General features: G+C 43.3%; 1 protein-coding gene across 4 annotated transcripts in view; it reads right to left on the bottom strand.

Annotated features, from left to right (window-relative positions):
• The window catches only part of GLIS3 (GLIS family zinc finger 3), a 442,028-nt gene that overhangs the window by 323,438 nt on the left and 104,356 nt on the right, over positions 1-14,234 (bottom strand). The window contains exon 3 of one of the 4 annotated variants that reach the window (XM_064579469.1): positions 2,533-2,628. The exons of the other annotated variants lie outside the window; for them this stretch is intronic. Within the exon in view, the coding sequence (XP_064435539.1) occupies positions 2,533-2,628 (96 nt within the window). The remainder of the gene's footprint in view (positions 1-2,532; positions 2,629-14,234) is intronic. 4 annotated transcript variants of the gene reach the window in all.

Here is a 14,234-nt window from a genome sequence, read left to right as displayed (position 1 = left end):
CGAGTCCCACATCGGGCTCCCTCCTCGGGGGGAAGCCTGCTTCTCCCTCTCCCCCTCCCGCTGCTTGTGTTCCTGCTCTCACTATCTCTGTCTCTGTCAAATAAATAAATAAAATCTTTAAAAAAAAAAAAAAAGAAAAGAAATGCCAAGTCCCTGGGCCACACCCCAGACCTATGGGATCAGAAACTCTGGGGGTGGGGCCCACCCACTGGCACCTTCACAGGCCCTCCGGGAAGTGCTGATACGGCCTGGAGTTGGAGAAGGACTGCCCTCACACCATTAGTACATACTGTTACTATGCGTCTTAATGGTTTGTCAGGCTCCTTTGTTAGCATAAGAATGTCATTTTCAGGAATGAAATTAGAAACTACTCATTAAGAGCTAAGTTCTGTGATAACGGGGCAGAGAGGAGGCGCCTGTGGCTGAGGAGAGAGCCAGTGGCTAAGAGGAAGCTGGTCATTGATAAAGGTCAATGCTACGAGCATTGTTCGTCATTCAGGTAGGTCGTCCCTCTCCCCAACTGGTGCGACCTGTAATGTCCTCCAAAGCAGGAGTGGTTTTGCCTTCTTTTGTAAATTCTCCGAGCCCTCAACCGAGCATGTCTTCACATGCAGTTGAAAAGGCCTACAAGCATCCCTGTTGCACAAGGAAATGTTCAACTCATATTATTTAGCATCCTTGCTCTCTCTGTGGAGGGGAAAAGGGAGGGAAGGAGATGCATATTTTTAGAACCAGGGAACGATTTATCATTCAATGAAACAGCATAGACAGAGGCTTAAATCAAGTGTGTGGAAATAATATGTTGTTATTACTAGTCTTAACTCTGCTAAATTATAACCTATAAACCCTGCAACGCTTGACTTAAACATCCCATCCGTGTTTGCAGGAAATCTAAATGGTCATTTCCTTCTTTACTGCATGCATTACAGGAGGATTTACTGTTGCCCCCACAAAGTGTATGTGAGGAGCGTGCTACCCAGGACATCAGTGTAACCAGGCACAAGGGGTAAGCACATAGCCCACATCACATATGTATTCTGGGAGCCTTTATGTGCACTTAATTAGCTCAGCTATTGCTTTCATGGTTCATTTAGAAGCTTCATGCTTCATTAAGTATCAATAAATTTTATCCTCAAAAAACCTTTTCGGTAAAGATACAATTGTCTCTTCAAGTGATAATCTCGTTAATGGATGTATATATTGCAAGTACGTCTATCGGCACTGACAAAACTCTGGATTGCCATGGTTGCGGTACCCTGAAGTAAAATGCAAATTTTATTCTATAGTTTAGAACACATGCCTCATCCACACATATTTTCTTACAGTAGGGGAAAAAAATCTTTTTTAACTTTCCCAAAATGATGCGTCTTTTAAGCTTCTATTTTTATTTTGTCAAGAATGCCTACTTCTGTTTCATAAGCTCCTTTTATCCATTACATTAATTCCAAGTTCTCTTTATTGGAAAGACAGCTTTTAGCAACTTTTCACTGCATGAAAGAGAAGTTTTCAGGAAACATGAGTTCTTCACTTCCCTGATACATATATCCAAAGAGGGCAGGGGTCACAATGAAGGGCTTATCCCTGTCAGGTATTAGAGTCGACTCTCACAGTGAATGATCTGGGCTATTCACCGCAAGCCAGGAGCAACTGGGTCAAGCTGGGGAGGGTCAGGATGGTGAAGGAAGAGCTTCATCTCCCCAAGCATAAACAGTACCTGCCGACAGGCCTCCCCCGCCTGCCGGGTCCAGCTCGTGTGGAGATATCCCCCAACCTGCTCAGTCAGGGAAGTTGTCACTCGCTTCCTCCCTTTCCTAGAGCACTTGATTAAAGCCCCATTATAGAATGGATTATTATGTAGTATAATTGTCCATCCATTCATTCAACAAAAATGTAGTTCTAAGGATACAATCGTAAACAAGACAAGTAAGATCCGCTTTTTCATAAAGTGTACATTCTAGTGATGAGGAGATACACAAGAAAACAAATGAATGAATACATGAACGAGGTGATTTCATACAAGAAGTGCCACAAAAGAAAGCAAGCAGGCAGAGGGGACTGAGAATCATGGCGGCCAGGTGGTGGCTTTGGACTGAGTGGCAGGAAGGCCTGTGGAAGACACAGCGCATAAAATGAGATGCAGAGGGTGTGAAGAAAGCAGCCACCAGGAGGCTGATCCAGCCTGGTGTGTTAGAGGAAGGAAAAGAAAACCAGGCTGGCTGGAATGTACTCAGCAAAGCGGAACATGGTACCAGATAAAATTGGGGATGACTTGCCAATCTCCTGACTTGAGACTACGAGCTCCCAGAAAACAGGGCCTGTGTCTTTGCTGAGCCTGCACCTCTGGTCCTTACTCTCGTATCTGACTCATGGTCAACCAGCAATGAGTTGAATGAATGAACTGAGTGAGCCACTCCCCAGGGTCACATGTAAAAAACACTGAGGATATTTTTCTATTGCTTTGCACATTCTGCCTTCTCTCAGCCCTCTCAATACGGATGATCACGTTCTACCCTCTAGGCAAAGATAACATACCATGTGCTCTTACTCCTGGAGAAGTTCTTTTCGTTATTTTTCCATCAGAGATGATAAATTTGTGCCTAGAGGCCCATGTGGTTTCACTGATGGCTCCTGTAACCAAGAGTGAAATACATTCAGGAGGGAAGAACCAGGAGTTAAAAGGGCAGCCCAACGGGGCTTCAAAACGTAGCTCAGAAGAGTCCAGACTCACATCCTAGGATCAGTTTATTTATAGTGCTTCGATTCAGCCAATAACAGCCAACCAAGAGGGAACATTAATATTAATGTCATCCCGGTCATCATCATCGTCGTCTCTTTGAACACAAAATAATATAAACGAACTTTCACGGTGGGCTTTCTTATGAGGGATGAAAAGAAAGAGAAGAAGGAGACAGCCTGCTAGAAACACTTCCATTTCCATCCTACAAACCATTTTCAGTCCTTCCAAAACTGGTTTATGTTTCCTCCTCTGTTTCTTTCTCCGAACAGGCATGGTTGATGGGAGACAATTTCTCAATAAGGGATGAATGAACGCCTGGTTTCATTTCTTCACAGTAACTCCCAGTGGTGATAAGGAACGGACCGTGTTGGCAGTGACAGGCTTCGAGACCACCACAAATCCAGAAAGCCAAGCGTGACTACATTGGATATGTGTGGGAAATGCAAAACTCGCTGGATTTATGCACACCAGTAAAAATTCCAAAGGGGCCTGATGCCAGGAAAATGCCTTATTTTGTCAGAAAGTACATCTCCCACACAGCAGCAGGTCTGGTATAGCTTGAGCCACATGTTAAAAACAAAGCAAAGTGACATGTGATACGGGCCTCACTGCCTGATGACAGAATTCACGAGCTGTCTTCACTATGAGCTTTTCTGGAACAAACGGAGTCCACAGAGCCTAAGCCTGCTTGACGGCTTTGTCTTATTATCATGTTGTTTTCTGCAAAGTTCTTGCCTCTTAGGTAACTAAGGCTTACTTTTCTTGTTACAATTCCAAGATTTATTCCCAAATTACCAATTATTAAATGATAATCTAATTCTAAGGAACTCTGTACTTTCCAATCTATTCTATAGCCAAGTTAGTGTTTCAGACATACTGACCCTTCTTCAACTTCTGGAAGCATGTATGCGACTTCAAAAAACACTCAAATCAACTGGTAAAGCACATAGTGGCACTTCTCCTGATAGTCACTGTGTGGACTACACTTCAGAATCTCCGTGGATAATCATCGGAGTCTAGAGTATGCTGGGGTTTTTTTTAATTATGTTATGTTAATCACCATACATTACCTAATTGGTTTTTGATGTAGTGTTCCATGATTCATTGTTTGCGTATAACACCCAGTGCTCCATGCAGAATGTGCCCTCCTCAATACCCATCACCAGGCTAACCCATCCCCCCATGCCCCTCCCCTCTAGAAGCCTCAGTTTGTTTTTCAGAGTCCATCGTCTCTCATGGTTCGTCTCCCCCTCCGATTTCCCCCCTTCATTCTTCCCCTCCTGCTATCTTCTTCTTCTTCTTTTTTTTTTAACATATATTATTTGCTTCAGAGGTACAGATCTGTGATTCAATAGTCGTGCACAATTCACAGAGTATGCTGGTTTTTCAAACCATATTGAAACCCATATTTTTAAAAACACTGGCCTACTTAAAAATCTCATTTTTTGGTCATATTTTTTGTTTTGTCACTTCTGTGACATCTGCTCTGACCTGGATCCTAAGAGTAAAAAGAGCTTTACTTACTCTGGGCAGAGGAATCTTGGTGGCAATACATGGCTTCCAAACACCCCTTATGGGCTCATTGTGTTTTCTTTCCCCCTTAGTCAGTACCTGTCTGTCTCCCTCTTGTGTAGCCCTGATTGTGACAGTTTGGAACCAGATGCCTTTCTTGCTGCATTGGTTTCCCAGGGCTGCCACAAGAGAAGTACCACAGACTGGGTGGCGTTAAACAATGGAAATGTATTCTTTCACAGTTCTGTCTAGAAGTCTTAACCAAGGCGCTGGCAGAACCATGTTCTCTCTGCAGGTTCCTGGGGAAGATCTCTCCCTGCCTCTTTACAGCTTCTGGTGGTTTCCAGCAATCCCTGGCATTCCTCGGCTTGCAGACACTACAATCTCTGCTTCTGTCATCACTTGGTGTCCTCCCTGTGTGTCTTCTGTGTTCAATGCGTTCTCCTTCCCGTGTCCATGTCCAAATTAGGCCCCGCCCTAATCCAACATGGCCATACCGTTTAACATGATTACATCTACAAAACCCTATTTACAAATCAGGTGACATTCTGGGATTCTAGGGAGACGGGATTTTTTTTTGGGGGGGGGCGACACTATTCAATTGCTGAGCCAGCATCCTCTCAATTACTACTTGACCCATGGAGTATGAAGGACATTGGTATCTGAACCAGCCTCTTCTCTGGACCCAGCTCCCTAAGAGGGGGGGAGGGGGGCTTCTTCTACCCACCTCTCACACCAGCTACATGGGGACAAACAGGAGAAATGCCAGTGATGCTCAGACATGACGCTTGACACTCCGGACACATTATATCATCGCCTCCATCAGAGAAGGGAAGAAACTAAAGTTCACAGAGATAAAGCAATCAGCCAAGTCATACAGGAGAGTTAGGATCTGAACACAGACCTGCCTGAGTCCAAAGCAGATGCCTCATTTTTTACATCTGAGTGGGAACACACGTGTGTATGCACACACACCCCCTTCAGAAACAACCATTTCATTTACTCTGTATTTGAATCACATCATTTTCCTAATCCATAAAGTATTAGAACCAGAAGACAGCTTAGACATCACCTAATACCATAATTTCATTTTATAGATGAACACAGTGAAGACCAGAAATGATAACTGAATGACTTCTCCAAGATCATGGGAGTAAATAGGGACCACGCTGGGAAGAGAGCCTCAGACTCCTGGCCCCCAGTCTAGCCTCTCTGGCAGCAGGCCGTAGTCTATGCGGTAAGGCCATATTTCACAGACAGGTCGGTGTGGCAGTTTGGAGTATGGACACGGGAATGAGACTGCATGGATTCAGATCTTGGCTTTCACTATGATATGTGGCCAGCCACTTCCTGTCTTAACCTCAATATTCTGAACTGTAAAACGGAGGTAATGAAGACATGAGTCACATCGTATCCAGTATCTAATGGGACTGTTGAGAGGAGTAAATGGGCTTAGAATAGTGCAGAGTGTACAGTAAATGCTTAGTACAGGTTAGTTGTTGGGAGCAGCTCTGTTGTGGTTTTATCACGGCGCAATTCTTATTTTTGTGTTACTATGATCATCATCATCATCTAATAAAAAGCTACAAATGAGCGACTGCAGTGTTTTCATCACCATATGTTTCTAGCAGCCACACTGGCTGCAAGTCTTCATTCAAGGACACAGTGGTACAGTGATTTCCTGGTCCTTCCTAATAATTAACTTCAATCGTATTTCATAATCTACTGTATGCCGATCCGATTGCCCTGTTTTCCTCTAAACACAAAATGTGCAAGGGGTCTATATCCTGGTTTTAATTTCCCTGATTGTGTGAGTCCACATTTAACTGCCTTCTTCAAACGACAGTGGGTCATTTACAGTCCTGACAAGCCAACAGTGTTATTACATCCTGACTCCGACAAATCCTTGCTCTCCTCTCTCTCTGGTCTTATCTCTTTGAGCCTCAGGAAGGCGAACCCTGGGAAAATTATACAAACAGCCCCAAATATTTGAAATCAGCATTGTCTTCACATGCGTATGCCTCTCCAAAAGCTTAGAGCGTTTCTCTTTCAGTTTTATTCTTTCATTAGCCCAAGGCTTGCTAATTAATTGGAATTTTCCAGGGCTTTTGTTGCTGTGACAAAGGCAAACAATGCAAAAGCTCATTCTTTCTTGTTAAAGAGGTCTATCCACCCTCCAAAGTGTAGCATGAAGAGGGAGGGGTGAGAGGGAGGATTAAGTCAACTTTGAAAGGGTTAGACTTTGTGGGTTCCTGCCCCCCTCCCCCACAGCTGCCTTCATCCTCACCAAACCTGATTTATGGGAAGTGACATCTTAACCATGGCTTTCATCCCTCTAAAGGAGAGGCTGCTTGGAGGGCATTATGTTGGATCTAAAATTAGATGGCAAAGAACATCCTATAAGCATGGAACAAACAATACTGGGAATTAAAAGATACTGTATTAGTTGAGAGGTTCTATTTGAGAACAAAAATTCATGGATCAGGAAGGAAGGGAGTAAAACCTAAATGAACACTCCCAAGCGAGGCACAGAGCAGACCTAAAGGAAATAAAAAGATGCTTAATCTTGGCAAAAATAGCACTGCTTAAACCAAAGATAGCAGAGCAGCTGGATGCTAGGAGTAGAGAAGGGGAGTGAAGACAGATTAATTCTAAATTTTGTTCCTCGTTTCCCTTTCAAAGCGTCATGCTATGGCTTGATATACTGGGTTACTGGAACTCGCGGGTTCCCCATGGGCTGTGTTTCATCCACACTGTGAGAAGTTCTATGGACGAAGGGTAAGGGAAGCTGGAGGGGCCCTCCAACACGGTGACAAAGCCATTTCCAACATCACCCCTGCAGAGTTCCTTTTGATAGAAACACCTACTTGAAAATCCAAGGCATAGGTGTACATATATGTAGGTCTCATCCTAGGCTTCTTAAAACCACATTGTTTTCCATAGGAGAAAAAGGTTTTCTAATTTACTTGTTCATAGCTAAATGTTTATCAAAAACATTTTGTAACAATGGACCCACACATTGTGACGTGGAGCTACCCCTAGAGTTTTGTGCTGCAGAACCTGGAAGGCCTCCAAAACATCTTCCCCTCCAGGCTGATGCCTGAAAGGCAATCACTCCAGTCACACGAAGGGACCCGTGGTTTGGAATAAGTCACATGTGAGGTGCCTGTGCAGGGATGCAGGTAGATCTAGAGACGCAGTGGAAGGGAGGGTCTGGAAATAGGGCTAGAACCAGGCTCGGGGGGAATCAGTAAGTACGGAGTTTTCAAAGCAGACGGGATTGCTCAAGGGTCACACATCCAGGGGACACAGGGTAAGAATAAGGACGGAGCTCTGAGAGTCTCCTGTTCAGGGGTGTAGGCAAAAAGGAATTTGCAGAAGAAGAGAAAGGGGGCTTGGCATGGGGTGGGGTGAACAGGAGGGAGCAGGATGGGAGGGGAATATGCCATAGTATTTAAAGGCACAGACTCTCGAATGAGACCACTTGGCTTCAAATTGTGGAAGCACTGCTTTCAGGACTTGGAACCCCAAAGCACAGAATTTCTCTCCACTGGAAAACAGCAAAAACAGTACATCACATAGTTGTTCTGATGCAAAAGTCCTCAACACAGTGTCTTGCTCATCTGACATATTCAAAAACTGATAGCCATGATTAATGTTTCTTAAGAAGCAACAGGAATAGATACATAAGGTCATGGGTGATAAGAGCATCCCAGATCCTTCCCTGGAACTGCTCAGAATACACTGAAGGGTGGAAAGGAAAGTTTCAGCACAGGAGACATGGTGGGGGTGGGAGGGCGACACCATAAGGCAAAGAGAGGCCACAGGCTGAGGAAGATGGGGGCCCCCAGCTGATCCTTCACAGAAAGGAGGCGCGTGGTGTTTGGTGGCTGAGAGGTGACGTGGACACAGACCAGTAGCAGCAGAGTGAAAGACCGCCACACCGGAGACGGAGTTCCAGTTCTGGGCTGACCACTCACCTGCTGCTCATCCTAGGGAAGGTTCCTTCCCCTTCCAGAGCTTCCGTTTTACACATGCAAAAGGGCTCCTCAGGCCCCTCCCAGTCCTCACCACAGTTCCCTGAGGCTCAACAGCTACACTCAGCGCAGTGACCCTGGTGAAGACATCAGGGGTCTTAACAAGAAACAGAACCAAGAGTCACCTGCAGTTCAGCTACAGGGTAAGGTGTGGAGACGGCCCTCCTCCTCATTTCCCCCTCTGTTTGCCCCAAAACCAGAGCTGAGAGGAAGGAAAAGGAGAAAATCAACTGAATCGAAGTTGAAACCAAAGCAATGTTTCTGCTCACCACTAACACCAACAGAGCTCTGAGGATGCAGCGGACAAGGTGGACGTAAGAAAGACACTGCACACCTCACACGGATCCAAATGCACAATTGGAAATGAGCTCAATTACCACCGGACCCCACGGGATAAAGAGCAGGCCTACCTAGTCCACAAGCCTCCTTCTACAAGGGAGAGAAACGACTGCCAAGGTGCAGAGACTTGCAGAGGCGTGAACAGTCAGTGACACGAGGCTGGACTAGGAGCTCCTGTTTGCTGACTCAGTTCAGCACCGATTCCATAGAAGTATGCCGCTAACTGGTCAAAATCCAAATTATGACATGTTCTCTTAAGAGATTTTGTGTGGGATGTAATAGGAATGACTGGCTACAGTTGCTAAATTCTTGGGAAAGCTTGGATTTCCCCATTTTCAAGGAAAGCTGAGAAGACAACCAGGAAAAGAAAATAAAACATATGAGCTCTCTACTATGTGCCAGAAATCCTGCAATGTGATGTCACATATGTTCCCACATAAGCCTCACCACTCTGTGGGTCTTAGAGGTTCTGAGCTCCCCAAGGAGAAGGGCATCATACATATCCATGAATCCTCAGTGCTCCATGGAGTGCTGGAACACAGTAGGTGCCCAATGTACACTTGCAGAATGAGTGTAAGATTTTCCTGGTGCACAAAGTGAGGAACAGAGAGATTAAGAAGTGTATCCAAGAGGGTCACATCGCTGGTAAATGTGGCAGCACTAGAATTTGGATTTGGGATTATCTGGCCCCCATGGCGTATTCATGTGCCTCTTACTGCATGACCTGACCTTGAAATGCTTCTCTCCAACCCCAACAAAAACACGTCTTTTCTAACAGACAGACTGGCAGATGTATATCACACTTGTGGCTACTGCATCCTCTTCTTTAAATCCTAGGTTGCTTTCAAAGTGTTTCTTTCAAGATACCATCCCTGGTCTAGCTGCTCCTCTCCACTGACCGAACGTGGTCAGGATCTCCAAGGGCACTGATGAGAACACATGATCTCAAGGGCCCACAGCGAGGAAGTGCAGAACCATGGGAGGAGCTCACTGGGCTCCTGAGAAATGTTTCTATCAGGTAGAAGTATCATAACTGGCCTGGTCATAGGCATTCTTTCCTTCCCTTCTTGATAACAAAGGTTCCAACTTGCAGCAAGCAAGTCAGACCAACTGTTGTCTTTCTCTTCTCTCCTGCTCTGTCTCCTCTCTTGCTTTCCAAAGCTTCAGACTAGCTCTCTGTTGTAAATGACTCTCTAAAGTATAGCCAAAAATGAAGGGCTTTTTCCCCCCTAATTATATATATACAAGTCAGGTCTTTGAGATACTTTTTATTTGAAGCTGTTCACTGAACTCTATTTTTCCATCCAAGGAAGCCCAAAGAAATGAATAATGAATGATCCAAAACAGACTCCATTTGAACAGTTCTCTATATTATATGCAAAGAAATGTTCCCACAACAAAGTCACTAAATGAATGTCACTATGCCTGAATAGTGGAGTAAAATTAAATTGTGATAAAAGCAAGTTGTTTAAAGGATCTTTAGTTCATGTCTACCAAATTACCGTGAACATTATGTGCTAAACAAAGGCTCTGATACTCCCAGTATTAAGTAATAGAAACATTTTGAGAAATAAGCCAACATTTTTACTTTAAAAAAGATTTATGTATCATTTTCTGATTTTATGGGTATTGTGATTGTCCTCCAAACCTTTGAATAGTGTCAAATTCTTTTCCAGCTGAATATTCTGCGCTACTATGTTCTCTTCAATGCTGGAGGCCATGTTGGGATGTCTTACGGTAAATTAAACAAGGAACTCCATGGAAATCTACGTAAGTCTTTGTCCCTGGCTAGGCCTAATCACTGAAACAGCGCTAAGTTTAATACAGATTCTCTAACTGGTATGTAAGCAGAAGATCTGGTTAATGAAAATCACAATAGCCAGGTAGGAAAATACTTAATTTATAAGTGATGAGCTATTTAAACTAAATCTTGGATTTTTTTTCCCCGGGACTCAAAGATCATCACCATCTTTGATGAGGAAGATGGAGAGAGCAGACTGTCCCACCTCCACATTCCAGGCATCTCTAACCCTTAGTTAATTCTTGGCCAAGGTTCTGCTGCTGTCGACATTGTCTACTGGCAGTTCTCTGGACTTTAATCTCATAAATGAGGCTCCTACTGCTTCGTCTACACAAGGAAAGCATGAAGAATGACATCAAGAGCTCTACTTTGCATTCACTGATCTTTAAAAAAAAAAAAACAGCATTACTAGCCCCAGATTCTGGAAGTTACTAAAACAGCTTTGAAAGTCCTGAGTTTACCAAGGCTTTGAGATAACTCCATGATGTTGTCAGAAGTAAGGTCTAAAGATGTTGCTTAGTGTAGAGAGGCAGAAAGTACATAAGAGAATGAGCTGAAAGGTCTGGCTGCTAGTCGCATAGCTCCCACTTATATGTGATCCAGGATTTTCCTTTGCTCCAATGGACCCTGGGACATTTGGTGAAATCACTAAGGTCTATATATAACAGTATGTATCAGCATTAATTTTCTGATTTTGATACTGTTCTGTGGTCACATAGAGAACTTTCTTGTTTTTAGGAACTATACACTAAAGATTAAGCACCATGTCTGCAATTTACTCTAAATGGTTCAGAAAAAAATAGAGGGAATAATAGAGAAAAGTTAACATCTGGAAAATCTGAGTAAAGATTAGAAAGGAATTCTTTATACTGTTCTTGAAATCTTTGTTCTGTCTGAAATTATATCAAAATAAAACTTAAAATAGGGGCACCTGGTTGGCTCAGCTGGTTAAGTGTCTAACTCTTGATCTCAGCTCAGATCATGATCTCAGGGTTGTGATCAGGTCATGATCTCAGGGTCGTGAGACTGAGCCCCACGTTGGGCTCCACACTGGACGTGAACCTGCTTAAAAGTCTCTTCCTCTCCCTCTCCCTCTGCCCCACCCCCACCCTGTTCACGTGCGCTTGCGCTCGCTCTCTCGCTCTCTCTCTCTCTCGCTTTCTAAAAAAATAAATAAATAAAAATAAAATTTGGGGTGCCTGGGTGGCTCAGTCAGTTAAGCATCTGATTTGGGCTCAAGTCATGATCTCAGGATCCTGGGATTGAGCCCAGTGTCAGGCTCCCTGCTCAATAGGGAATCTGCTTCTCCCTCTCCCTCTGCCCCTCCCCCTGCTTGTGCACGCTCTCTCTCTCAAATAAATAAATAAAATCTTAAAAAATAAAATAAAAAATAAAAATGAAACTTAAAATAAATGCTGGCTATATAACTGGCAATCAGTAAATATTCACAAAATGCCACTTTAACTACTCTTTGGATCCAACTTAGGCATGTGAGCTGGTGTTAAGAGTACCTGACTGGGGGCGCCTGGGTGGCTCAGTTGGTTGAGCGACTGCCTTCGGCTCAGGTCATGATCCCAGGGTCCTGGGATCGAGTCCCACATCGGGCTCCCGGCTCAGCAGGAGGCCTGCTTCTCCCTCTCCCACTCCCCCTGCTTGTGTTTCTGCTCTCACTGTCTCTGTCTCTGTCAAATAAATAAATAAAATTTAAAAAAAAAAAAAAAAAAAAAAGAGTACCTGACTGGCCTGACAGGAAGCCTCTAGCCCACTCTGCCATGAACAGTGAATCACAGTTACCCAGGAGCATGCACCGATCTCACTCTCCTAGCACACGCCCAATACAACACCCCAAAGATCGAGTATTGGTTAGAGTCACACGTTGCTCTCAACCCAAAGTAGGCAAGTCTCATTCAGGACTAGAATGTATAGTGGACGTCCTTTCCCCACTCTGCAGAGTCTTTAGAAAGGTATCCACGTTCTGTCCAACATGCCTATGTTCACGGTGTGTGTTTTAGTAGCAGCTACCTAAATTCACATGAGCAGGAGCATTCCAAAGGCTTCTGCTATAAATACCAAGTAAAAAACTTCCATAAACTGGGGATCACACACAGAGTCGGGCAGGGAACACAATGAGATAGAAAAATGAATTGGTTAATTACCAACTATTTAATTAAGAAATCAAGTACCTAGAACTGTGCTCATGATACTCAGCACATACAGATCACACAAAGGGAGTCATATGAGAGGGATCGAGTTTCTATCTAAGGATGAGATTTATCACCCCCATGGACATGGTGAACGCACTTTTATTAGAATCACCTGTAAGTCATATTTAGAATACCAGGTACTCACTCCTCAAATGCTATGATTTTCCATCATGGCAGGGATATTTATTAAATTCAGTTCTGCAGGGATGGACAGGACAATATACATGTAAGTACAATATTCACCCAAACAGCAGGGAGATAAAAGTTTGGGGGTTTTTTTATTCACTAAAAGAGAGTCTGGGGAATAGCTTAAGCCTTCAAAAATGAAATGTGTTATACCCAAGCACGTAATAATGATCCCCTAGAAGCTGCTTAGAGAAAGACTAGATTACAATTTAACCTATCCCAACCTGTTCTTCACATTAAAAGAAACGATAAACTCTCTCTTTAGGCTTCCATTTTTAGTGAGAAAGGAAGGAAGGAAGGAAGGCAGGAAGGCAAGCAAATAGATGGAATAAACCTCATTCACTTAATTTGAAAATCAGATGCAGACTTCAAAATTTGGAGTAAGGAAAGATTCTCGCTGGTTGAATTCTTTAAAGAATACATCTTTAGCTGAGAGGAGAACTGCTTACATCATCCAGTGTGATCTTTAATGGATTGATAAGTTATCACATGATGTAGAGCTTTATGACATAAGCAGTCGTATGGAAGGAATCTGCCTAAGATGGTTTAAACTTCCTGTCTTTTAATGTAGATTAAGCTTAAAACTGGGTCTCCAGTGTCTGGACTCTGCAGGTTTTTGATGGGTGGGAATAGAACTATAGTACCACACACACAACAAATGCCCCAGTGTCCACTGGCTAAAGAGGGCTGGCTCCGAAGGAATAAAAATTTAAGTCATTTAAAAAGAAACCACAATCAAAGGTTGAGAAATCCACGTATTTTGCTTGTATTTGAGATAATAATGACCAAGAGAATTTTTGTGAATGTTGTTAATTCTAACAACTAATAGATTGCTGAACATCTCTTTTTTGTAAAACATCTCCTTTATACTAGGTACCTTGTATTTAAGGGTTTGTGAAAAGTGAAGTTTAGCTCTGCTTCCAAATGCTAGGATCTGAGGGAAAAAAAAAAAAAACACGTGTCCCCCAAATGAATCACATTCAGGCTTGGAATAAATCCACATAATTTTCTTATTTACTTAAAAAGTCTTGTATTTGCATCTGTCTTTCTCACTATATCGATGAGCTTTCTTCTCTGGAGTATGGCTCAGCTCCAACCCTCAGTCTCTACAGACTCTTTGCTCTTCCAACCCTAAGAGTAAGCTGGGTGCTGACAGGAGTGTAGGATCTTCTAGTCCACTGAGGTCATCAGGTGCCCATATCAAAAAACCAACACAAGCAGTTTCTTCCACTGAAAATTCAGAGCGGACTCTATGCATCTAAGATTATCCCAAATCCTGTCGTACAGTATTTCTAAAGCATTTTCTAAAACATCAACGATAGACAGCACTCTCTGGACCTGAGTTTCGGTAGTATACTTGATAGAAAAGTTTTTGTAATAAATGATAAATGAAGGAGTGGGTGAGTGAATGAATAGTG

Source organism: Mirounga angustirostris, unplaced genomic scaffold (assembly GCF_029215605.1).
Source record: "Mirounga angustirostris isolate CCGP_5_RB_7025 unplaced genomic scaffold, mMirAng1.0.hap1 SCAF_15, whole genome shotgun sequence".
Lineage (NCBI taxonomy): Eukaryota > Metazoa > Chordata > Mammalia > Carnivora > Phocidae > Mirounga > Mirounga angustirostris.
The sequence above is the reverse complement of the archived record's forward strand: the minus strand, read 5'-3'. Positions and strand labels throughout refer to the sequence as shown.